This window comes from Lytechinus pictus, chromosome 15 (genome assembly GCF_037042905.1).
Source record: "Lytechinus pictus isolate F3 Inbred chromosome 15, Lp3.0, whole genome shotgun sequence".
NCBI lineage: Eukaryota > Metazoa > Echinodermata > Echinoidea > Temnopleuroida > Toxopneustidae > Lytechinus > Lytechinus pictus.
The window spans coordinates 12,315,858-12,341,073 of NC_087259.1; the positions used below are offsets into that span (position 1 = coordinate 12,315,858).

Here is a 25,216-nt window from a genome sequence, read left to right on the forward strand (position 1 = left end):
TTTGTTGGATTTTTAATCTGACAAGTCCTCTTTTGTCCCATAGTTGCCATAGTAACATTGCTCCTCAGCCAATCAAACTCAAGGGACGTGGTCAGATCTGAAAATATGTGGGATGCAATTATTGTGGGGCAATGTCTGTCTGCAACCCCCCCACCACCATTAGGTCATATTGCCCCACCCCCGGCCCCTATCAATCAAAAACCAATGGTGTCTTAAATTGCACCAACCCTTAACACACCTGAGGTGGGGCAGTGTCTGTCTGCAACCTCCCCCCCTCACCAACATCACTTTTAGGTTATAGTGCCCCACCCCTGGCCCCTTTACCAATCGAAATTTAATGGTGTCTTAAATTGCACCATCCCTTAACACCCCTGAGGTGGGGCAGTGTCTGTCTGCAACCCCCCCTTACCAACTTCATATTGCTCCACACCCCACAATCGAAATCTAATGGTGTCTTAAATTGCATCACCCTTAACACACCTGCGAGGGGCATTGACTCTCTGCACCCCCCCCCCCTCCACTCCTCATGACCAAAATACCACTTGGAAAAGATAACTTTTTGTTGGGTGTGTGACCATCATTGGAATAACCATTATACTGTAAGATCAGCAACAAAGCTAATGACACTATTAAAAATATAAAACATTCCATGGACAGTATAAATCATTTATCAGTACCTTTATTCACTCTAGATATTATGTCTCTAAATACTAAATTTATATCAACATTTTACGCAGCTGCAAAGTTTGGGAATGCAAATACGAATCTGATTAGGAAAATTTGGAATGATTGTCATCACAAACTAATCACTTAAAATACATACATGAATTTCAAACTATAAGGTCATACTTAATCGATCCAATTTGCTTGAACCTCAACCTCATAACAACCTCATTTTCTATATTTTTATAATCAAATCAAATTATTTAATTCAATCCACAATTTATAGCTCTCAATACACAAAGAAATTTTATAGGTTGCACGCTCTTATTTTTAGAAACATCTATAGAAGCTTGGTTCGTAAGCTTGAATATAATTACAAATGCCAAAAAATACATGATAATATTTGTTCTCACAACCAATCAAGTACCATGATTGTGGGTGGCGTATACTGTAAGCTATTTCAATTTTTTGATGTTCCAGAGCAAGATAAGTTCACACCACATTCCACATTTCTCCTAAAAACTGCTTTTTTAAAACCCTTTTTCATGATGCAATTTGACATGATTCTAGCCTTTCTCCTTTTTTTTTTTTTGCTTTTCAGCCAATTTGAGAGATAAAAACACATTTTTTTTTGGGGGGGGGTGAGGGGGAGGTCGGTTGCTTGTACGCATTTTTGGCTCTATTACTTTAGCACAATTTTTGCTGATTCCTAGTTTGATCTCTTTTTTTTGTCAAAAATGAAATTAGATGGCTGATTCCGTTGCCTGCACACACAATATAATTTTATCTTGGATTACAAAGCAAGGACAAATAGCAAGAGATTAACTGAAATGGGGGTGTTACATTACATCATAAAGTTCTGGAGTGGCCTTCATCCACTCTCTCTTACACATAAAATTTCATGAAGTTGTCTTTCTTCTCTCTGTACCTGCTTTTTATTACTACATAAAACATACATGTACAGTAAGCCTAGCCTTGCTAAGAAAAACAAGGTTATTCAATTTCATTTGTGCAAGACATGGGGGTGAGGCGGCAAAGGCGAATGCTGAGAGTGTGAGGTAAATGATCCGGCCCCTCATATAAAAAGGTCAAAACCTCCTGACAAGTAAGATATATTTTTTTTTTTTCTAGTACTGCTGCTTAAATGTATACAAAAAAGAAAGACAAATAGTTATGAGTACAATAATAGGTACAAATAAGCTGTTGCAAAATATGTTTTTAATACAAAATAAAAGATTATTAGAATAACATTATTGCTACAGATCCTCAATTGCACAATGCATGTCAAATTTGTGTAAAAGAATCACTACTCCTGATACTATTTCACACATTATAGCGTCTCTGGCAGAGGCGTCGATCCTGGGGGGGCAGGGGGGGGGGCGACCGCCCCACCAATGAAAATATTGGGGGGGCAAACATATCGTTTTGCCCCCCCAATAATTCGGCATGTGCAAAAAATAAAATAAGATTGTAATGTTACAGAGAAATCAGCAAGCGAGATTGAAATACACAACTTGTTCTTTATCTAAAATCGTGCTCAAAATGTCCGCTTTTCAGATTGGAATATGAAAAATTTTCAGCTCACGCTTCGCGCTCGCATCATTTCTGTAGCAAAACCCATACTTTTCATGATCAAATAGCTGAATAGAATGTCCCATTTTCAGTTCTAAGCCTCAAAAGAACTCCCTTTTGAGCGCCTTTCGAAATTTGATTCATGATTTTGCCCCCCCCAATCTGAAAAATGGATCGACGCCCCTGGTCTCTGGTTAGCTGTGGGTATAGTTATTAACATGAATTCTAAATTAACCTGTAAGGAATTGAATTATGCCAACTGAAGAAAATCATTTCAGCAAAAAAAAAATTTAAACATATATGTAAACACTTTGCTCTGTAATCAAAGAAAAACACATGAAATTTTTTATTCATAATTTTTACAATTTCAAAAGATAAATAGTTTGTTCAGAAGCAGTGATCATTTCTAGAGGTATCAACTAAAAATGTTATCACCATTCATATTTATCATTGCATTGTTTTAATATATGTATGGTTTTGATATCATACACAAATATATATATATATATATAAAGCCACATACATGTATATATATGATTCATGTGTTTACTATGAAGCTATCATGTGATAACCACATGAATATTATGTGACCATTGAAAACAAGAAAATCCTGAGAATGTATACATCAGCCTCATGTTATAATCACAAATCATCATTGAATCACTTAAGAACAATATAATCTAACATGATCAATATGATAATAATGATCTCCTCTTTTTCTACTTCCTATCACAATCCACACTAGTGATCAATGTGCTTACTATAAAGTTCTACCATGTGACATACGATTGTTTGATACTTACTTACAATTCAATCATGTTTCCATGTGCTCACCATGTGAATGTCTTGTGAGTGTTATAAGTCCATTCAACCATTTGTTATCATGTGATCATCATGTGACTTCCCTTTGATTAGTAGTGATAAATCAATTCAATGATTTGGTATCATGTGACTGGTACATGATTAATCCATTCAACCATAAATTAGGTGGATTTACGATACGGTGCGCCACGCAGCGGACATGCCAAAATTTGCAATGCCATATGGGAAATTCTTCCTCTGCTTTTCCTATATTGTTTTTTTCATTTTTGAAGCATCATATTCACATTACACTGTGCACTGCCTACGCCTGCGCGCAATGTCGAAGTTAGAAAATGAAGTATTGTGAATCCAGTGAATCACCATGTGACTTGTGATTGGTCCATGATAGATCCATTTGTTACCATGTGACTTGCGATTGGAAGACTACTAGAGCCCATTTTTTATGACATTCAGAGTAGACCAAGAACTTCTTTTACGACTCTGTTGGAAGCCTCTACAGTGGACTCCATGCTCCCTGACCAAACAGCTCCAGTCTCCTCACCAGCAAAGTGGATACTGTAAAGGCAAAAAAATATATCTATTATTCTTTAAGTTTGTCTTTATTCTTATTTATTCAAATTTTTTCCTCCAAGAACTAGAAAACTTGGATTGACAACTGATTTAGTGCATTAGATATTTATTGCTGCAACTTATTTCATTATAAGGGAGACATATTGTTCACACAAGTATGAAATAATGAAAAAATTATGATTTTATGAATTAACATAAGAAAACGGAAAGTGGAGATGTGACATCATCAGCCCACCTAATGAATATTCATGACGACTGTTTTCACAAAATAGTGCTAAAATTTATACTTCAATAACTTTATTATTTGTTATCCGATTTTGATGAAATTTTCAGTATTTTGCTCAGTGAATTCTACTCTATGTATTAAGATATAAATATTTTCAGCCTGGACCATCCCTTTAATTCCCAAAAGTTTCAATCAGTTTAATTTGCAACTTAAATTCATTTTATTTGAAATAGTTACCAGACATCTCTTTTATACTCATCAATAATCACATTTTTTCAAATGAGTTTATAATACTTGGTCTAGATGCTGCTACTTCAGGCAAAACTCAGTAGAGAATGCTTATCCAGCTTCCACCTTATCAGGGTTTTTTTTTTTCAAAGTAAACTAGTTTACTAAATAAAGATTTGGTTTAAAAAAAAAAAAATCCTATACAATTCTTGTTTACAAGGCAAGGAAAATTCCATCCGGGCTGTCTATATAGTATGAGCTAGAAAAAAGGACAAAAATTGACAAAAAAGAAAGAGTGGATACCTACCATCCATGGGGTATCAATAGAGAATCCATAATCTCTGATGTCTTTAGACCTGGATCCATAGTAACAGACTCGGTATTCCAGCACTATCAAAATGAAAATATGAAATTGTTGTGTCATTCATTTGTGTGATGGTAAAGATCTATAGAGCATTGGTCCATATAGTTAAATCGAATCAATAATTCAATACACGAGTGCACTTGCATTAAAAAGAAAATCCTCTCAAGCAAGTTCCTGAAGGGAAATAAAGACACCCCCAGAAAGATTTATACCTGTTTAATTGTTAATGAATACTGCAGTTTTCATCAACACTTTTCTAGAAATGGTGAGCACAGTTCCAACTGAATATTGATCATAAAACTAAGAAATGTTCATTACAACGGTCATAAATAAACTAAGAAAGCCAAATCAATGGTCATCATTTCCTCTCAAATAAAATTCAGCAGATGAAAAATAAAAATCCAGCAAAAAAAAACAGCCTCACCAACCATCAACAATTTATCTTGAAAATATATCATAAAATCAGCGATAAAAATGTACAATACGGAGAAAACATATCAAGTTTGTTGTTTACCTAATATTTTGGAGAAAAAAAATTGCATACCCCTCCCCCTTTCATGTTTAACTCTTTAAGAGCCATTGGCAGCTATACAGTGCGTCCCAAAAAAAACTATACACTTTTGAAATGGCTGCCAAATAAAAAAATATAGCACTTTGGGGGAAAAGACTTATAGATATGGAAAGCCAATAAAGTCAACTTTCAAATGACACCAAAAAGTTGGAAAACTATTCATGCTTGAGCGAGCACTGCCCACTGAAACAAAGGGTATGAAAATTAGGGTGGGCTGGAATTAGCCATCCAATTTATGTCAGTTTTTGAGAGGCGAATCCTTTCGAACTTGCAAAGTTAAGGGCGTTGTGATGAATTAATGATCAACCGTGACCAGTTTTGGTTGCTTAGCAAATTTTATGAATTATTAAATTGAACTTTAATGCATGAGTGAACACAAATTACACTTTTTTGGCAGCATTTCAACTTTATCATTTGGATCTCTTTTGGGGCAGCATTTCAACTTTATCATGTGGATCTCGGCAATGTGTTCATGGGAGTCGGGAGAATAGGGGGTGAGATAGGACTTAAATGGGAGAAGTAGGTTGATGGAATAAGGGTCAACAGAACATTCAGCCCCCGCCCCCTCCCTCTTTCCCGCCCTCCCCTGTGGCTATTGTCATGTACGCAAAGTCCAGAGCAGAATGTTGATTTAATGATTAATTCTGAATTGGGGCATCACCTTTTTCCTATCATTTAATCAACAATTTATCAGTAAATCAACTCATTCAATGTGCAATGTGATCAATCAAACATTCATTTTTCTTCAATAAATTATTTCATTAATCATCATAATCATTAAATTTCTTGGTAATTATTCAATAAAAAAACTGACCATCAGCCACCGGTCACTTGGCAGTTAAGTGTTGAATAGGCTAAAATCCAGGAAGTGAGACAGAGAGAGGGGGAGGGGGGCTGGGAAATGGAGTTGGAGAGGGGAGGGTACATATGACTTTTAATTTGTAAAAGGACAAAAAGAAGAGGAACGCCCCTTTAACCAAGTCTTAGCATATCTCGCCCTCTTGCTTGTAACAGGTACCATCACATTACTCTGACTCTCACGAACACACTTCTGAGGTCCACAAGATGAATATGCTACACTAAAATTACAAGTCCTGTTCACTCATGCATTAAATTTCAATTTAGTAACACATGAAATTTGCCTAGGAAACAAAACTTATCTCACTCATTAATTTAGCTTAGCAAGTTCCAAAGGACTAACCACTAAAAAAACCCTGTAAGGCCAATTCCTGCCCAGCCTAGCCAAGCTTAGTCTCTCAGGAGAAGAGAAGCGGGGGGGGGGGGGGGGGGGGGGGTTGAGATGGAGAGAGGGGTTGCTAGGTTGCTAAATGTTCTGTTGACCTTTATCCCATCAACGTACTTCACCTACCTAAGTCATATTACCCCCTCTTCTCCTGACTGTCATGAACACATTGTTGAGATCCACATGATAAAGAAAAAATGCTGCACTAAAAATTGATGATCACTTATGCATTAAATTTCAATTTAATAACGCATTAAATTTTCACAAACAACAAACTGATCACAACTGATCTTTAATTCACCAAATAACCCTCAACTTTGCAAGTACCAAACAAACAAACCTGAAAGAAATTGGAAGGCTAATTCCGGCCCACCCTAATTTTCATACCCTTTGTTTCAGTGGGCAGTGCTCGCTCAAGCATGAATAGTTTTCCAACTTTTTGGTGTCATTTGAAAGTTGACTTTATTGGCTTTCCATATCTATAAGTCTTTTCCCCCAAAGTGCTACATTTTTTATTTGGCAGCCATTTCAAAAGTGTATAGTTTTTTTTGGGACGCACTGTAGTTGCCCAAGTAACTTTTTTTGTTTAACCAATTTTACAGCCAGAAAATCAACACCATATTCTGTGTTTTTTATGATGTTATATTGGCAAGGAATTCACAATTGATTTTGTTATATAAAAAATAGTGGTTTACATAGACATTTTTTGAGTAAAATGGCATTTTTGCATCATTATTTTGAAGAGTTGATTTCGGATATTGCCGCGATCTGAATCAAGATTTCCCCTATAGACACGTGTGATATAAAGGTTGTGTGTAGCAATACACGTACTTCTATGGGCAGAGCAAAGGCGAGTGTGCGAAGGCATTCAGCTCAGAATTGACCAATGACAGAGCGGTATGATGTCTCTCACCCAACGCTACTCGCCCATTCGCTATTGTTTTATGAATATTCATGAACTATCGAATGGTTCTTTTGCAGGCCGGTATGGTAGTATTCTTGTGTCAAGGCTTTTTTCTGCCTGCAAATGTGCACGGTTTGGGGGAGATTTTTTGGGGGGAAGGGGGGGGGGAGGGGGGAAAGGTCTTATACTTTTTTTTAGCATTCTCACAAAATTGTTCTCATTATAAATATATGAGTAAAGAAGGCTGTTATTTCCAACTCTCATCACACTGCAATCATCACACTCATTATTTATTTATTCCTTTATTATTGTTATTATTATTATCATTATTAGTATTACTATTATCGTAATCATTATTATCATTATTGTTATTGTTATTATTATTATCATTATTCTTCTCCTTCACCTTCTTCTTCTTATTATTAATGTTATTTCCATCAGAATCATCATCATTATCATTATGGTTATTATTCAAAAATAATTGTTGTAATCATATCAATTGCATTCCTTCTGCAGCCAAACTCTCTCTTCATAAACTTAAGATCAGGTAAATAACGGTTCATATTCACTTGTGTTTTTATAGCCCAAACCATTAAAAAAAAGAATGATTGACATTGTTATGCTTATCAATATCATATTCAAACTTCTCACAAAAATATGAATCGTTCAATATTCTCCTCGAATAAAATAGGAAGAAGAATACAAATAAATGTGATAATTAAAACGGCCGATAATACCGCTTTATTCGTCTCAAGATTTTTTTTTTCAAAGTGGATGTTTTTCCTTTGCTGAATCAAACCATTGGTTAGAGAAAAAGTAAACGGAGTATATACAGTAATATCAGATGTTTTGAGGAAAAGAAAGAAAGTGATACATTAACAAAACCGATCAGACCGACCTGTTAGTTGCTGCTTCATTGATGTCACTATCAAGGGGATTTTAAAACGACTTTAGAGAGTAGAAATGAAAATGATAACGATGATAACGGGTTGAATATTACATTTCTTTATACCACGCATATTATTGTACACTATGTTATCTGAACAAATTATTTCTTTTACCACGGATAGTGCTACAAGCTGGGGAGGCCCTGGGCGGATGCAGGATTTTTCTGAAGGGGGGCAAATTGTTTTCTCTTTACCTGGGTCACCCATAAGAAATCAATACCGGAACCTTTGAAAGTATTCAAAAGTCAAATCAAAAGACGCGCATGAGCCCCGATTTCTGTGAACATCCTGTGCTAAATTACTCTCCTAGATGATAGGTCAGGAGGGAGCGCGGATTAGAGATTCCTCATGAAAGAGAGTCTGGGCATCTATTGTTCATGGCTTGGTGGCATGAACAAAAGAATGTAGTCACGTAGAATGTTAACAGGTGGCTACTTTGGTCAGACCAGTAATACAGAACAAATAGGCCTATTTTCTTTTTGAAAATTTGTATTGATTTTTTTGTTTGTAACTGATCTGCATTCCCTCTTCTTTGATTCACGAAAAATAAGCTTTTTTTTTCTTACTTCCGTGCACTTTGCCAAGAACGCCCATATTATTTTGTTGGATTTTATACCCCAAACTTGTAAGTATTGAATATGTCCGACACCTTTTTATCTATATTTCAATATATCATCTTTAGTTCTTTTATATTTTGTCTCCTTCTGACTGGCAATAACTTTGTTTGTTACACTACGAATAAAAGGGTACGGTTGGCCGCACTTTGAAGATACATGGCTCTAATATATTATTGTGTGTGTTTGCGTGGGGATCGCAGCTGTGCTGTGATTGGTCACTTGATCGGCGACAATGCCCTTTTTTGGAACAGGTCGCTTTCTCGTACTTCAGAGGAAATAACTTGAATAGCAAAATAGTATTTCATTCAAAAGAGCATTATTTTTCGTTATTTCTGTTTGTTCAATTTCATCAATAGATACGTCATTTGAAAGGGTAAACATTGAACTTTCATTTTATTTTCTTAATTTCTTGGTATCTCTACAATTCCTCAGGTTATTTACTCTTTGAAATGTTCATGAAATTATAATTTTCTAGGTTTTACTTATTGAAAAAAAAAACGATGTAAAATATTACATCTTTTCTCCATTTTTCCAAACGCGAATATGAAAGATAATAACACGACCATAAAGCCCATGAACCATGCATCATTTCATGTGTAGAAGGTTTTATTATACAACGTACGGGTAAAGAATTATGACCGTTTTAAAATCAGTCACTGCTCACATTTCGGTCAATTTAGGATTCCCTCGATTATCCCTGGCAGTAGAGGGGTATTGGGCCTGGCAGAGTAAGAGTTAAGATGACATGGAATGAACATTCATAACAATACATATCATGTGAAAAGATAAGTCCAAACATAATTGTATATACACTTAAGTGTACCTCAAGGTACAGTTGTAGGTCCTCTCATAGTTGGTTTGATACTCACCTCATCTCTGTATTCAATGATATCCCTTGCTTCATCTCCCAACACACTGGCTATGAAGTCAATAACTATTCAAAAGTAATTGCATCAATAATTATGGTGTACCTCAAGGTACCATTGTAGGTCCTCTCATAGTTGGTTGGATACTCACCTCATCTCTGTATTCAATGATATCCCTTGCTTCTTCTCCTAACACACTAGCTATGAAGTCAACGGCAATCTGCTTCCTCTCATCACTCTGAAACAAAAGTAAATATTTGTTTAAAATTTACCATGGTGTTCTTTTAAATAGAGTGAAAATATCCTTCCACTTCATTGGATCATCTTTCATTTATAAACTGAAAAGTGAAATCTCAAATTCCCATAAGCTTCAAAAAGGGTTCCTGTAATCAGAAGATAAACTGAGCTAGTTTTTAAAGACTGATATACTTTAAAGGAAATCCAAAATCAATGGAAAATTTTGAAAGAAAGATAAAACAATTAAAAAAGCAATTCAGTGAAAGTTTCAACGAATCGGGCAAACAAATATATTATGAATTCTGCCATTACAATGGACACATAGGGATAGATTCTTGAATTTGCTCAATTATGACAAATGACTACACCGGGTTTTTCTTCAAAATATTTTACTGGGAACTTATTTTACATGAAAACATATAAAATGTGTCGATTATTGCTCATTGAGAAGAGGTCCTAATAAGTAACTTGATTTTTAAGATCACAACAGATGGAATAGTCTAAGTATCGATTCTGATTTTCATAGATTTGGAGATATATTTTTTTTTAATGCATATCTTTCCCATTCACTATCTGATTCTTTGACACTTCAACCTTCATATTTCCTTTAAAAATTTATTTTTCACACAAATAATTAACAAAGAAAGTACAGACTACTCTTAAAGGAAACAATATCAGTGTACCTTCAGAACTATTATGACTCTAATTGAAATAACTGAATGGGTATTTAGCCCTATACCACTTCATATACTCATATCCAAGTAAAACACAGTATTCTTTTTTTTTTTACCATCTAACACTGATCCAGATACTTAGATCTAAATTTGGAATTACAAAAATTGGGTTTTGGAAAGGAAACCATCCTCCTAGAGTTTAACTTACAGTCATCTCGGCATAGCATGGGGAACCAAAGACGCCTGACAGGGCTGGGTTTCCATTGGCTGAGGTGGAGTCAGCAAAAAGGACAATGGGATATTTCTTCTCGTCTTTAAAGCTCCCCAGTGTTGCCGCCATGCTGAGAAACTCTCCGGCCATCTTTTTCTCTCTCCAGAAATTCTACACAAACATAAAAATAACAATTTTGAGAAAAATGGATTTAACTCCTTTTACCCTAGTGTTAAAGGCTAATTTCCTATTCAAAGATCCCTCATTCTAAGTAAAGGCCTATTTTCTGTCAATACAGGCTGCCATATAGAGTACTGAAGTGATGACGTCACAAAAAACCTTTTTTGCATTTCAGCATTTTTTATGCCATATTTTAGTAGAGCATGATGAAATACCTCCACCCGCGTGCGACACTGGCACTGGTCCGACGGTCCCAGACTGTCAGGCCAGTAACTTTTCAGATATAGTCAGATTTACTGGTCTGACATGACCAGTAAAAAAAATGTATCAAACTATCAATATAAATGATATTTTCTCCTCTTTAGAAAATACTAAAAATGGCATCTTAAAAAATGGCTTTCCAAAATTGTGAAATGGTTGTCATGGATTATGTTGTGTGTATGTGTGTACTGTTTGTTTAATAGTAAGTTTTTTTTTTTTGGGGGGGGGCAATAAAAGCAATAAAAGACAGCAAAATAAACAAGTCTTTATTTATGTTTTTCTTTATTTTTGGGGACCAGTAAATTTTAGGTTTGGACCAGTAAAAAATTGAAAAACTGGGTATCTACTGGTACAACATAAACAGGTTGGACCAGTAGAAAAAAAGGGTTAGTGTGGACCCCTGCCTCCACTTCCAAAATTTGGTACGAATTGGTCCATGGGGGCCTGAGATATGACCTCATGAATACAGAATTAGCCCCACTGAAGTCAATGTATTATTGGCCTGGATCTAAAAGTTAGGAACCAGGCCAATAATACACTGAGTTCAATGTTGCTAATTATGTATTCACGAGGTCATATCTCAGGCCCCCATGGACCGATTCGCACCAACTTTTGGTAGTGGAGGTATTTCATCATGCTCTTACCTACTTAAATATGGTATCAAAAATGCTGAAATGCCAAATTGGAAAATTGACGACGTCACACTTCGGTACTCTATAATTCTTCTTTTGTTAATGAAAGAGGCCTGTGTGATCTCTGGCTCCACTTTATACCTCACATGACAAGGTGTAATGCTCTCAAATTATAATAGCTTGTGTGGTACATACAGTGAACTAAAATGGAAAAAAATGGAGGTCAGATGTACGAAAGGTTGATTATTTCCTGAAATTGCGAATATGACAGTCAGGAAAAGATTTCACTGCTTTGATTTCTGTGTACATGCAGTAAAATGGTCATTTAAATGTAAGTGCTCAAAGAAGATCTCAGGCTCTCCTTTGTAATCCAAAGTATTAAGTACTGTATAAAGGAGAAAAATAAGGGTCAGACTTTCAAATTTTCATTATTTCATGGAACTGTCCACTTGACAGAATAAAACAGATTTCAGGACTTTGATTTCTGTAACGGAAAAATAAATCCAAATGTTCAGTACAGAGTCCTATTGCAAAAAAAAACCATTATCAAAAGGTATAGGCCTACCATTCAATTGTGACTTTCATGGAATCCTTGATTTTGATTGGCTGAGGAGACGTGTTACCATGGTAGTAACCATCGGATGGCAAATTCACCATAATAGGAAAATCAATGTTACAGGCTTCTAATCTTTAGGAATCACCTTCTTGTATGTGATGACAAACTGGACTCCATACTCAGCTGTAGGAAGCTGATGGGGTACGTCAAGGGGTGGGGCAAGCTCTATCTTACCTGTTTATAGATGAGAGTGAGATAAGGGGCCCGTCTTACAAAGAGTTGCGATTGATCCAATCAATCCCAACTATGGAAAGCCAGCAAATTAAACATTTAAAATGCATGTTTGTTAAAAAAAAATCTAGATATGAATGTATCCATAAATTCATTGATTCTTGACAATTTGGTGTGATCCCCTTTGTTTGCAAAGGACATTTTGCAAATTTCTTGTAGAAATAATTATGACACTGATGGATTTCCATAGAGTTACGATTGATTGGATCAATCGTAACTCTTTGTAAGACAGGGCCCTGGTATAAGTACATGCAGGTGTGTGAATGAATGAACAAACAAGAGAAATAGAATCATAATGGGTGAAAGGGAGACAGAAAATAAAAGAGATCTGAAAGGTGTATTTACAGCAGGGTGACCAGACGTCCCTTATTTCAAGAGACAGTCCCGTATTTCAGCCATTTGTCCCGCGTCCCGTTCGATCGACCCATCCCTGGATGCCATTTTTTACCATATTTTACAATTTCTAATACATTTATGAGAAAATATTCAAGCAGATTTTCACAAATATGGTGAAATGTGATATCAACTTTCAAATAATACGTAAAAATCTATAACAAAATTTTTGCTTGCTCGCTGCGCTCAAGTTTTTTTAAAAATTGTACGCTCTATGTCATGTTAGACCTTCTAAAATTTTTGGCTCATCTAGCAACTGATTTGATCGCGAAGTGTCCATATTTTGACTGTCCAAATCTGGTCACCCTGATTTACAGGCCGAGTGCCATGAATTAAATATCAACTTACAGATGTCACTTCCCGGAATGGTCAAGATGACAAACTTTGTTTCCAGTTCACGACCGGACTGGGTGTAAACTCTGGCTCTCGTCATGTCATCAGATTGTTCAATTCGAGTCACACCATCACCAGTAGTAATCTTGTCATCACCAACTTTCTCCTGTAACCTTTCAGCTAGCTGCTGGCATCCACCCTGAAAAAAAGAATGAAATATTTGTTCCCTTGAAATACCCTTTCTTTAAAAAAAAAATCAGATGATATTTTTAGATTTCGGTCACTTGAAATTGCTTGGTGGAAGTTGACAGTAATGAATATAGAAAGCTTACATTTTTAAGTTTTCAAAATCTTTTTCATCCAGCACTGTGCATTTTTTTTTAATAATAAAGGAACTAAAAACAACCTTGTGAAACACACAAATAGACTCTGAACAATAGGAAGATGAGTTGTCCAAGTACATAAATTATAATCCTCCTTCCCTGAAAGATGGCATTAGTAACATGTCTTTAAGCTATTACCATTTCCCTTTCAAATGATCTTCTCAGGTTGAATATATCAATCTTCTGTTCTACAATTCAAACTCTACAGTGCGTATCAAAAAAAAGTTTACACTTAGAAAAAATCCTGTAAAATTATACATTTGTAATATCCTGAAGATTTTTCCACATTTTAACATTGGTACAGATCCATCTAAGCAAATGACGATATAACTGTCGAAAAATATTTCCGCTTGAGTGAGCACCACTTACTTTAGAAAAGTTAGTGAAAATGATTTGCGCAGAATTTTGAAATAGTTATGCAAATAAAAGTAGACCTTAATCATGAAGAACACGTAAAATTTAGCTAGTAAAATTGATTTGAAGATATCTTTCACCTTTTTTAACTTGTTTCCTCGCTCAAAACACTTCGAAGAGTTCATTGTGCCCCACCCCGCTCCCCACAAACCGAGGCCATCTGGACGATATTTGCTTTACACAGAGCTGTGATTTACATGAAATGGCTTAGGCTTGATTTTCATTTTGTTAATCATTGTCAAGCTTGAGAAAAGAAAAGTGTGGAGAAACAAGTATTAAATGAAAAATGAAATGTAAACCCACTTTAAATGATAAGAACTTAGTGAAAAATGCTGGAGATGTCTGATATAAACTTTTGTTCAGATTCAGTTATGTCCTCAGATCCAGCTGGCACAAAAAAGGGTAAAGGTTGTGCTTACTAGGTGTTGAAATTTCAATTTGGGTGGCAAAATTGTTACAAAATGCTTGAATGTATCCGTTTTATTTCAATTGACTAAAAGTGCAAGGAAATGTATGTGAAATGTTTCACAGGGTAAGTTTGATTTCGCCCTTTTCCCTTGACACAGCGTGAAAACAAGCATTTCTGCGCAAACAGATTTCTGCGAGTTTTACCAAAATGGACAGTGCTCACTCAAGTATAGCATTCTGTCAAAACTTTTATTTTCATTTGATAGATGAGACCCAAACCCAAGATTATATATGAAAAAATTACACACATGTTCTTTATTTTTTAATTCCCAGGGCTTTTTCAAAGTGTAAACTTTTTTTTGATACGCACTGTATTGTTCTTTTAAAAATTCTAAATAATTTGAACCTTTTTTTCTGTTCATTTCATAATTTATTCATCTAGCATCTTCTTCTTTTTTTTAATTGAAATAAATTCACTCCCATTTATACCTGTAGAGGCCTCTATTACAAGCACTTCATAGGACTATTTCCTACAGCCATCTTATCAGTGAATTTCAATGACAAACTTCACTATCAGCCAATCAAATGAAGGAATTGCAGTATGCAAATAGCGAATAGGCATGAGTGCGATGGTGCAAGATTTCGCATGAGGTGAAAGAAAGATGCTCTATTCAACGAGGCGTTAGCCGAGTTGAATAGAGTGTTTCTTTCTTTCACCAAATGCGAAATCTTGCACCATTGCACGAATAAGAATATTCGCTATTTGTGTTGTACAACGCCTCAGAGTTTAGGGAAAATATGAAGAAAAAAAAAGAGTTTTTCCCTGCAGTAATCTATAAATAGGGAGCAAAAATATTGAAAGCAAAATCCCACAAGCGCACATGATCTTTGGCAGCATTGCGCATTTAGCCAGCAGGCTAGGCTTATACGCGCATGGCACCTTCATTTTTACTGAGCGCAATGAATTAAATCGTATTGTGACGTCACCTCCTAAAGCCGTGCAACGGTACATTTTGGATGGTACGTCTTTTGCGCAACGGTACGAATGTTTCACATTCAGCATCCCATTTGCTCGCGTACAACAAGCTAAGTAGGCGTTGTACAATAGCTTATAACAGTGAAAAGGGGGTTGGGAAACCGGGTCATGATGATACCTTGAACAGAAGATCGCTATCCTCTCCTCCAATATGGTTGTCCCAGTTGCCACAGCTGCGAATCATGCACAAGTAGAGGAGAAGAGAAAGTTGATCAGGAGGTAGACCACACAATGTTCCGATCATGGTACGTGCCATATCCTTGCCTCCTGAAAAATGTAAGTTTTTAGTTTATCTTTCAATATTTTTTACAATTCAGATTAAATGATGAGCTGATGATGATGATGACAATGATGATGAAGATGATGGTAATGATAATGATGCAGAGCTGCATACCTGAACAAGAATATTTCGATATCTTAAAAGCTGAAAATCAGTATTTTGTGAGGAAATCAGTATTTTCAGAGAAATACCACAAGACAACACATAAAAGTGAAACTTTAGAAATCAGTATTTTGCACGAACCCATCAGTATTTTCTCATTTTCAGTACTAATTACTGAAAATCAGTACTACTTGGCAGCTCTGATGATGATGATGATCTCATTTTCCATTTTCAGTACTAATTACTGAAAAACAGTACTACTTGACAGCTCTGATGATGAAGATGATGATAATGATGATGATGGTGATGATGATGGTAATGATGATGATGATGGTGATAATAATGATGATAATGATGGTGATGATGATGGTGATGATGATGGTGATGATGAAGATGATGATGATGATAATGATGATAGTGATGATGATGGTAATGATGATGGTGATGATGATGGTGGTGATGATGATGATGATGATGATGGTAATGATGATGATGATGATGGTGATGATGATGATGGTGATGATAATGATGATGGTCATGATGATTGCGATGATGATGATAGAAATCAACAGTAACAATAACTACTAAAAGGAACATAAACAACATTTATAAGCATGAACATTAACTATAGCTGAACAATGAAGACAAAAATTACAGTACATGTACTTAACAACGGCAGGTGCAGCAACAACAAAAAAGTACTTTGAAAAAAAGATAAGGGGAGGAGGAAGAGAAAGACATGGATAAGGAGAGACAGAAGAAAAGAGGAAATGGGAGAAAGATGGAGGAGGATGAGAATAGAAAGAAGTAGGAAAAGGGAAAGAAGAGTAAGAACACAAAGAACAAAAACAAGAAAAAGAAAAAATAGAAGAAAAATAAGAACAAGAAAAGAAGGAGGAAAAAGAAGACAAAATCAATGAGGAAATCAAAAATAAAAGAAGCTTGTTAAAGAACTAAAATCAGAACCTTTTAGATAATTCTGGAACTCACCTTGAGTTTTCAATGACTTCTCAATAAACTGGTCCATTGTGGTATCATCCAATTCAGAACAGTTCTCTGTAGCAGCTAGACACTTCAAATCAAGATTCTTAGCCAGCTTATCAATCTTCGAATCAAAGAAAAAAAAAGAAGAAGCAGGAGGAGGAAGAGGAGAAGGAGGAAGAGGAGAAGGAGGAGGAAGAAGAAGAAAAAGAAGAAGAAGAAGAAAAAGAAGAAGAAGAAGAAGAAAGAGGGAAATAAGAGGAGGAAGAATGAAGGATGAAATTATAGTAAAAATAATTCTACTAGAAATATGTAATTTTCTCAAAATATTGATGTACATTGACTGAGATTTATTTCAAGTACTACTGTAGATCCATCTTTTTACTTTTATCGTTTTATTAGAACTCCAAAGTCCATTTATTTGGGTTATATCATTAGAACTCGGTGTATAACCAGTGCACCTAACTACAGCATGCAAAGAATGTCTTTCAATTTCGGTGGATTCACAGTACAATGCGCCATCTATTGGTTGCAGCGGAAAGGACGAAATTCACAATGCATCATGGGAAAAAATTGACATCTGTTGCGCGTGCTAGTACTAAAGTGAATGGATGCATGCGATTATTTTAGCTCTGACCGACGCGGGTCTACCAGATATGCGGTTTACTATGGTCCAGGAGGCAGGAGAGAAATTTGCCCGCATATTTCTTTGTAAAACCTAGACCGTTCTTGGTGAATTCTTGCCATATTGTTTTCAATATTGAAGCACTAGCACTGTGCGCTGCCGACCCCAAAGTTAGAAATTTGGCCTGTTCGCTGTAACCGATAGGTGGTGCATCATATTATCAATCCATTGAATTGAAAGGTATTTATTGAAACAAACCACAAAAAACCAAGAAGACTAAATTACATGAAGTTCACAAACATCAATGTTTGATATATGGTCCATGCACAAAACTAATTGTTTGCTTTCTCATTTAAGGGTCTTTTTTCTGTCATTTTTACATATTTCACCACGTCCATGAAAGTTTGCAATCAAACAATTAAATGGCCCAATTTTCATTAGTTTGTAACAGTTCTCAAGGAATTGTTATTGCAAAAAATTTATGAAATAGGACCCAACTGCCCTACCTTTTTGGAATAGAATCCAAAGTCTATCAGATTCAGAGCTGTGTACGCAACTGGAGGGATATCTCCTTCGTATGTCTTTATCTTGCCATCTGGGAGCTGCCAGTGTTTGGTGCCCAAATCGTCAAGGGTGTAAGTCTCTATTCCAAGCTCCTGGAGTAATGCAAGCATCAGTGGGTGGACACTGTTGGTTCATGAAAAGATGATCAAATTTGTTTCTTGTTATTGAGAGCAGGATTTAAAGCGAATACAAACCAGCAGGCTTGTATGACATCACCTCAAGTCCTCAAATCTGGCCCTATACTCCTAACCCATAATGCAACATTCTGAGCAGTTGCAGTCTTGTAATATAGACCCAGTTGAATGATAACACACTATAATTCACTATCATTGTGGTCAAACCCATAATTCAACATTCTGAACAGTGTAGTCTTGTAAAATAGACCCAGTTGAATGAAAACACACTATAATTCACTTCTATTGTGGTCTTACCCATAATGCAACATTCTGAGCAGTTGTAGTCTTGTAATATAGACCCAGTTGAATGATAACACACTATAATTCACTACTATTGTGGTCTCACCCATAATGCAACATTCTGAGCAGTGTAGTCTTGTAATATAGACCCATTTGAATGATATAACACACTATAATTCACTACTATTGCCAATTTGTCCATTGCCAACTCGTCCACTCATCACATTGCCTATATTCATTTAGTACAATGCCATTCCGTCCATCGATCAACATTTCGTCTAACAACCATTCAGCCCAATCATCAATATGTCTAATCACCAATTGAAAATAAACCAATACAAGTAGCCAAACAAGTTTGTCTCCTCTAAAAACATTCAAGTTCTTCTACTTACAAACAAAATTATACTTAAGAAATTTTCATTCTCTGATTAATAGTTCTCCCAAAACTGAGACCACAAACAGAGTTGGTCAATTAGCTCTCCCTTTAAATTTTCCCAAAAGCCTTCATAAGACCATGGATGCCCTACTGGTCATTGACCTTTTATTGGTCTTAGTTTGGATATTTTTTATAACAATAATAATACCAACATGCTTATATAGCGCATATCACTGCCAAATGCGTCTCTATGCGCTCCATTGGATATTATTACCCTGGCAATAGCCCCGCAGCCTTTTACAGCACGGTGGCATTTAAAGGAATAAATTCCTGCCAGGTACCCATTTACTTCACCTGGGTTGAGTACGTGCAGCACAATGTGGATAAATTTCTAAATGCAGGAAATCACACTATGGCTGGGATTCGAACCCAAGACCCTCTGTTTCAAAGTCAGAAGACTGAATCCACTGGACACAATGCTTCACAAATGTGCTTTTATTTATATCATTCAATTTGTCCTGTAATGTATACATGTATATATGTCCCTGATAAAAAGGCAACCATGCCTAAAAATATTGAAAGCTAAAGCCTGTGAGAGAGTAGTTTATTGGAGCTAAATCACAATTTCACATCTATTGCTAGATGATTTTTGTAGGCCTATTTCAAAAGAGCATTTCACACATCGCAGGATGATTTTGTTGTGATGAGTACATGCATTTCAAGAAGAGCAAACTCTAAACATTGTTTTGAGATTTGTATGGAGTGTATAAACTCTGTAAATTATTACGAATTATCAACTAAAAGAAATGTCTTTACATTTTTTTCTTGCGACAACAGTAACATATTCAATATTTTATTGTTCTATAGTTTACATCATCAAATTCATTTGGTCTAAAAGACAATGAAATTTTTTGGTTTCACATGAGCTCACTTGTTCCATTAAGGCTTTCATTCTCCTCAAAAAAATATATATATAATATTCAAGATGCACATGTACAGAGAAAACTTTTGAAAAAATTTTAATGGTGAATCTTAATAGGAAGAGTCCAGCCCAATGATGAGCCGGTTTATTTTCATTTGGTCCAATGCCAATTCGTCCAATTGTCAACTCATCTACTATCATTTAGTCTACCATCAGTTAATCCAATATCTACATTGTCTAACTGCCATTTCATCCACTCACCATTTCATCTAATAACCAGTTAGTGGTCCAATAGCCATTTAGTCCATAAAGTGTTAATTGGGAAAAATGAATAAAAATTAAAGGAATATTAGACCAACTGGTTATGAGACGAAATGGTCATAGACCAAATGGTGATTAGACGAAGTGATGATTGGACCAAATGGTTGTTAGATAAAATGTTCATGGATGGAATAGAATTAGACTAAATGAAGGTAGACCATGTGGTGAGTGGACTAGTTGGCAGTGGATGAATTGGCAATTTACCGATGAGCTTCCCCTCCCCTCTCCTCCCCTTCCCTCTCCTCCCCATCCCTTCCCCTCCCCCTTTCCTTCTCGCCCCTCCCCTTCACTCCCTCCTTTAGTTTTACTCATTCCCATGATGACTTTCACGTTGACTGAACCTACCTTCCAACTCTCGACACACCAATATCAAAATAATCCTTTCCATTAGCAGCCTCTAGCTCAATGGTCTTTAGTGGGCCACAAAGATGATCTGAAATACAAAATAAATTTTTGGAATGAAGTGAGAAAAAAATGACAAAATTACAATCAAATACTACAACAACAGAACTTAAAACTCAATATTCCAAGGGCAATGCCAATATCTCTATAGGACATTTTATATACAAAAATAAACATTCAAAGATTAAATTCAAGAATTCATTTGATCTTGTAATTTATTTTTATGATTCAGAGGCTTGCTGAAGAATAACCAGAAAGGTGAAGTGAGTATACCATTTTGAAATATGTGAAATGATGAAAAAAGTAACTGTTTGTGCAAACAATTTGTATACATTTGAAATATTTGTAATGTCTCTGAATGAAATCAACTCATCCAAATGATCTAAGTGATGTCAATGGGTGCTGATGGTAAAAAAACAATTGGTTTACTTACCTGATGTTTCTAAAACTTGAATTTTAAGATTATTTCTTTCCTTCAGAAGAAGATGAGTGGCCACCAGCCCTCCAAGACCTCCACCAACAATGATGACATCATACTGCTCTTCCATTTTCTAAAGATGGAGTTCTAAGGAAAGCTGCATGGCACTATACAACCTGCTCGGAAGCCATATTTGAAAACAAGTCATGGTAAAACTAAAAAAAGGAGAAATTCCACATGGCAGAATTTAATATTTGTTTTAAAATGAAATAAATAATGTTTAAATGTCGGAAATGAAGTTATACGTTAGCCCATTTACATGATAGAAATTTTAGAGGAAAAGTAGAATTTGGCATGGCGAAATTCTGAAGTTTGCCCATTATAGGCATAATGACAATCCGTGGCTCCGTGGAGGGTAAGCACACGTTAGCAAATGATTTTTACTCTCTAGGAGCCTCCTGGCTAGGGAAGACTTCATTTTGTTTAAGCCACCCAAACTAACCCCACTTAACCTCACAATCACTAACTTTTTTGTCAGGCCTAATTTGAGGCCGGGCCCAAACTGAAACAAAGTAGGAACATTGGGTGATTTCAAGTACAGTGTTGAAATCTGGTGTTGTGACAACACCAACACCGAGATCGTACTTGAAATCACCCATTGGGTGATTTGAAGTACGGTGTGGAAATCTGGTGTTGTGACAACACCAACATCATGCAGCCACAACACCCATTGGGTGATTTCAAGTACGGTGTGGAAATCTGGTGTTGTGACAACACCAACATCATGCAGCCACAACACCGTACTTGAAATCAGGCTGTTGGTGGACGTTGGAATTGACCTTGGAAAAAATGACGTATTTTCGGCAGTTCGTGTTGAACTTGAAGGCTGGTGTAGAATGTCGTCTGGTGAACCCAGCACTGCCGCTGGTGTGACGATCTTCGTGCAATTTCCCCATTCACCAACACCAACTCCCAGGGATTGGGAAAATCATGATTTCAAGTTCGGTGTTGGTGTTCGTGTTGACAATCTCAAGCTCGTGAACAGGCGGCGAACACGATGAAACATCCCCGTAAAATTACCTTTTACAGCTCGGTGTTGGAGCTCGGTTCAACGGCCTTTTTAGTTTACGCTCTCAACACCAACACCGAACTTGAAATCACCCATTGTCATTGACATTAACATTAGGGTGTCTGAAGCCACACTGAAAAGTGTCAGCATAAAACAGGCAGATTTAGGGGAAAATATGGCACATTTTTTCGGGAAGTTCAGGCTGCTAAAAAAAATGTGATCTGAATTGATTATTAACTTGTGTTTGGCATGTATGGAAAGATAAATGTCAGGGGCTTCTTTTGACAGTAAGGACAAGTTTATTGGATCATTTTAAATAAGGATTTAGAGATAAATTGCAAACCCTTATTTGTGTGTGTGTTGAGATTGCCATTTCCCCATGCGTTTTCTATGGGAAAATGAAATATCTGTTTTGCACAATTTTTTTCACTTTGTCGCAATTTTTCATTGTGATCTGGTTTCCAAATCTTTATAAAAATCATACCATCAGAAAGAGCATAAAAAATCCTATTGGTCTCTTTATGGACAAGTTTTTGGCATTAATGATAAATTTATAATACTAGCTCTCAGAAGCTAAAAATTTGGAATTGTGTGTGTCCATTTCTTAACTACACAGTCTATGGCACTTTGGCAGAGAAATGCTGAAAATTGACCTAATTTCATTCTTCTTTTTTGCAGCCAATAATTGGATTTTTTTCAAAAATGTTACATTTCTGTCAGTTTGAAGGTCATTTCTCTTCAAATTTACAAAGAAAATGTGATATTTTCTTGAAATAAGAAAAATTATTTTTTTCTCCAGACACCCTAGCTAGGCCTATACTATAGTCGACACAGTAACAACATTTTGGCTTATAAGTTAAAGAAATGTTAAACTGATTACTGGGGTGGCTAGTATCCCACGATTAGACTAATTTGAAATATTTTTTCAACTAAACACACAGTCACAGCGTAGACTAACCGTTAGTGTGTAAAATCTGCATCAACGCGAGAGGAGTTCAGGAGCCGGAGCGATCTCGCGATCACCCTATTCCTGCTTGGGCATTTCGCCCTTGTCCGCTGGCCTGGAATTTCCTCGCGCCGACCAAGCAATGCCTGGTGCAGTGGGCTTAAAAGTCAGTCGAATTATTTCTGATTTACACAAAACTGGGATATACATTTCTTTCACTTTATCAATCTAGAAGAAGCCAGCCTTATGGTGTAATAGTAAAAATCGACAATTTAAACTAACGAACAAATCATTAATCAATTCATATTTATTAAAGTTGTTTTACCTGTACCTGCAGCAGCCGATCCGCTTTTGTTAGTCTGGCCTCTTTTAAGACTTTCCGAGTTAATTTCTTTGAAATAATTCATGAGCTTTCATTGTGGAGTGAGCAAATAAATCCGAGGTAAACTATAAAATCATAAATGATCATAAAAAGTGTTACTTTTACTATCAATATATTTCTTTATCAAACGATAAAGAAATAATTAATAATACATTTTTTTTTCTTTTGTATCAAGACTTGAATTAATGTTAGTTTCAAAGGGTGTGACAGTGGGCGTGGCAAGTATCGGCAAATGAGTAAACAAAGATATGCATTCCTAGTTACATGGAAATATTCTCTCCCTAATGTTATGAGGAACATGTTGAGGGACGATTATCTATATTATGTAACACTGCATTCTCATGTTTTATTTTGTAGTAAAAGTCCATGATGCCAGTGACCTTATATGCTCAATATATGATCTGTATAATTTGCATACAGAAAACAGGGCAGGATATGGATGTAATCATCTTCTTGAAACACACTAAATAGGCCGCTAATTGAACAGACCTTATAGACCAAGCCAATTGCTGATTGAAGTTACAAGCAAAGTCTGTACGTGTTTGGATACCTATAGTGTATATGGTCTTTATGATGAGCCCATCTCCATTCAAATACTCCCTCTCTAGATTACCCCCCCCCCCCTCCCGACTGAAAAATCTGGGTTTTTTTTAGGAGTTTATGCTGCGAAGCCAGAAAAAATCTCAGTAGAGCATATCCAGACCGAAATTTTTCGGTCTGGCAATTCCGCCCATCTATTTATCTTCCTCCCCCAGCCCCCACCCCTGGCCTCACATACACCCCCTCCCATCTATTTATCTTCCTCCCCCAGCCCCCACATACACCCCTCTCTCTATCACACACACACCTGCTCTGCCAATTAAGCTCTATATATCTCTCACCCACTTTCAGTGGCTTATCTGGGAAAGTAAATACCAAATAAAAATAAATAAAAATCCAAACTTATGTTATACCAAAGATTAGTGTTGAAGTTGAAAGGGATGTAACTGCTTGTCCTGACCGACTGCCTTCATAGGGTGCTCTCTTCTAAGAAACAGTGCCCCCCCCCCCTTCTTTCATTCCCCTCTCCTACCATAAACCTCTCATGTACTTAATTTTCAGCGGGGCAGAGTTAGCCGGCACCCATGCACTTATGCCCTGTGCTGAGGGAATCATTACAAAATGTGTTCTGCCACAATTATAAATAAATAATCTTTCACTGAATAAGCTTACAGATGAAATAAAGTTTGAAAAAATCTTCAGAATTTATAAAAATTAAAGGGGTGAAATCAAATTTAAAATTCATTATTTGATTCCATTGATAAAGCTTACAGAGCAACATAATTGATGGATCATGCAAATTGCATATTAGACATATCCATTACCTTTATATTCACTGAATTTCCAAAGCAGGAAATTGTTAGTTTTGTACATTCATTTGATCTCTGTGCAATGCTTTCAGGGCCAAAAAATCAAATGTACTTTTAATAAACATTTATCTTGAATATTAAAGTGTTTTTCCATCATTTAGAGAAGATTCCAACATTGCCTGTATTTCCGCATCTTTTAGTATTTTGAATTTCCCCGGGGGGGGGGGGGGGGGTGGGGGCGCTTACATTGACGAGTGGATACCATGCCAGACCCAAAAAAAATGTAAAGGGGATGTCTTTTTCAAGATAGGGCATGTTACGTATGTAACGTATTAAGGGTGTCAAAAACACTAAAATAATGAATAAAGGGTATCTATTTCGCTAGGAGAGCTACGTGTTTAGGGGAATTTCCCTTTATACTTGCAAGAAACTCTCTGACCAGCATGGACCCTGAACATAAA

General features: G+C 36.1%; 1 protein-coding gene across 1 annotated transcript; it reads right to left on the reverse strand.

Moving 5' to 3' along the window:
- Positions 1 to 1,790: 1,790 nt before the first annotated feature.
- Positions 1,791 to 23,385, reverse strand: LOC129277292 (amine oxidase [flavin-containing] A-like). The gene is made up of 12 exons (XM_064110289.1): positions 23,350 to 23,385; positions 21,025 to 21,185; positions 20,535 to 20,622; positions 18,097 to 18,277; positions 16,975 to 17,089; positions 15,721 to 15,869; positions 13,377 to 13,560; positions 12,490 to 12,578; positions 10,713 to 10,886; positions 9,745 to 9,831; positions 4,389 to 4,471; positions 1,791 to 3,612 (listed from the first exon to the last, which is right to left on the reverse strand). The coding sequence occupies exons 2-12, from the start codon at positions 21,137 to 21,139 to the stop codon at positions 3,507 to 3,509; spliced, it is 1,371 nt and encodes a 456-aa protein (XP_063966359.1). The 5' UTR covers positions 21,140 to 21,185; positions 23,350 to 23,385; the 3' UTR covers positions 1,791 to 3,506.
- Positions 23,386 to 25,216: the final 1,831 nt, after the last annotated feature.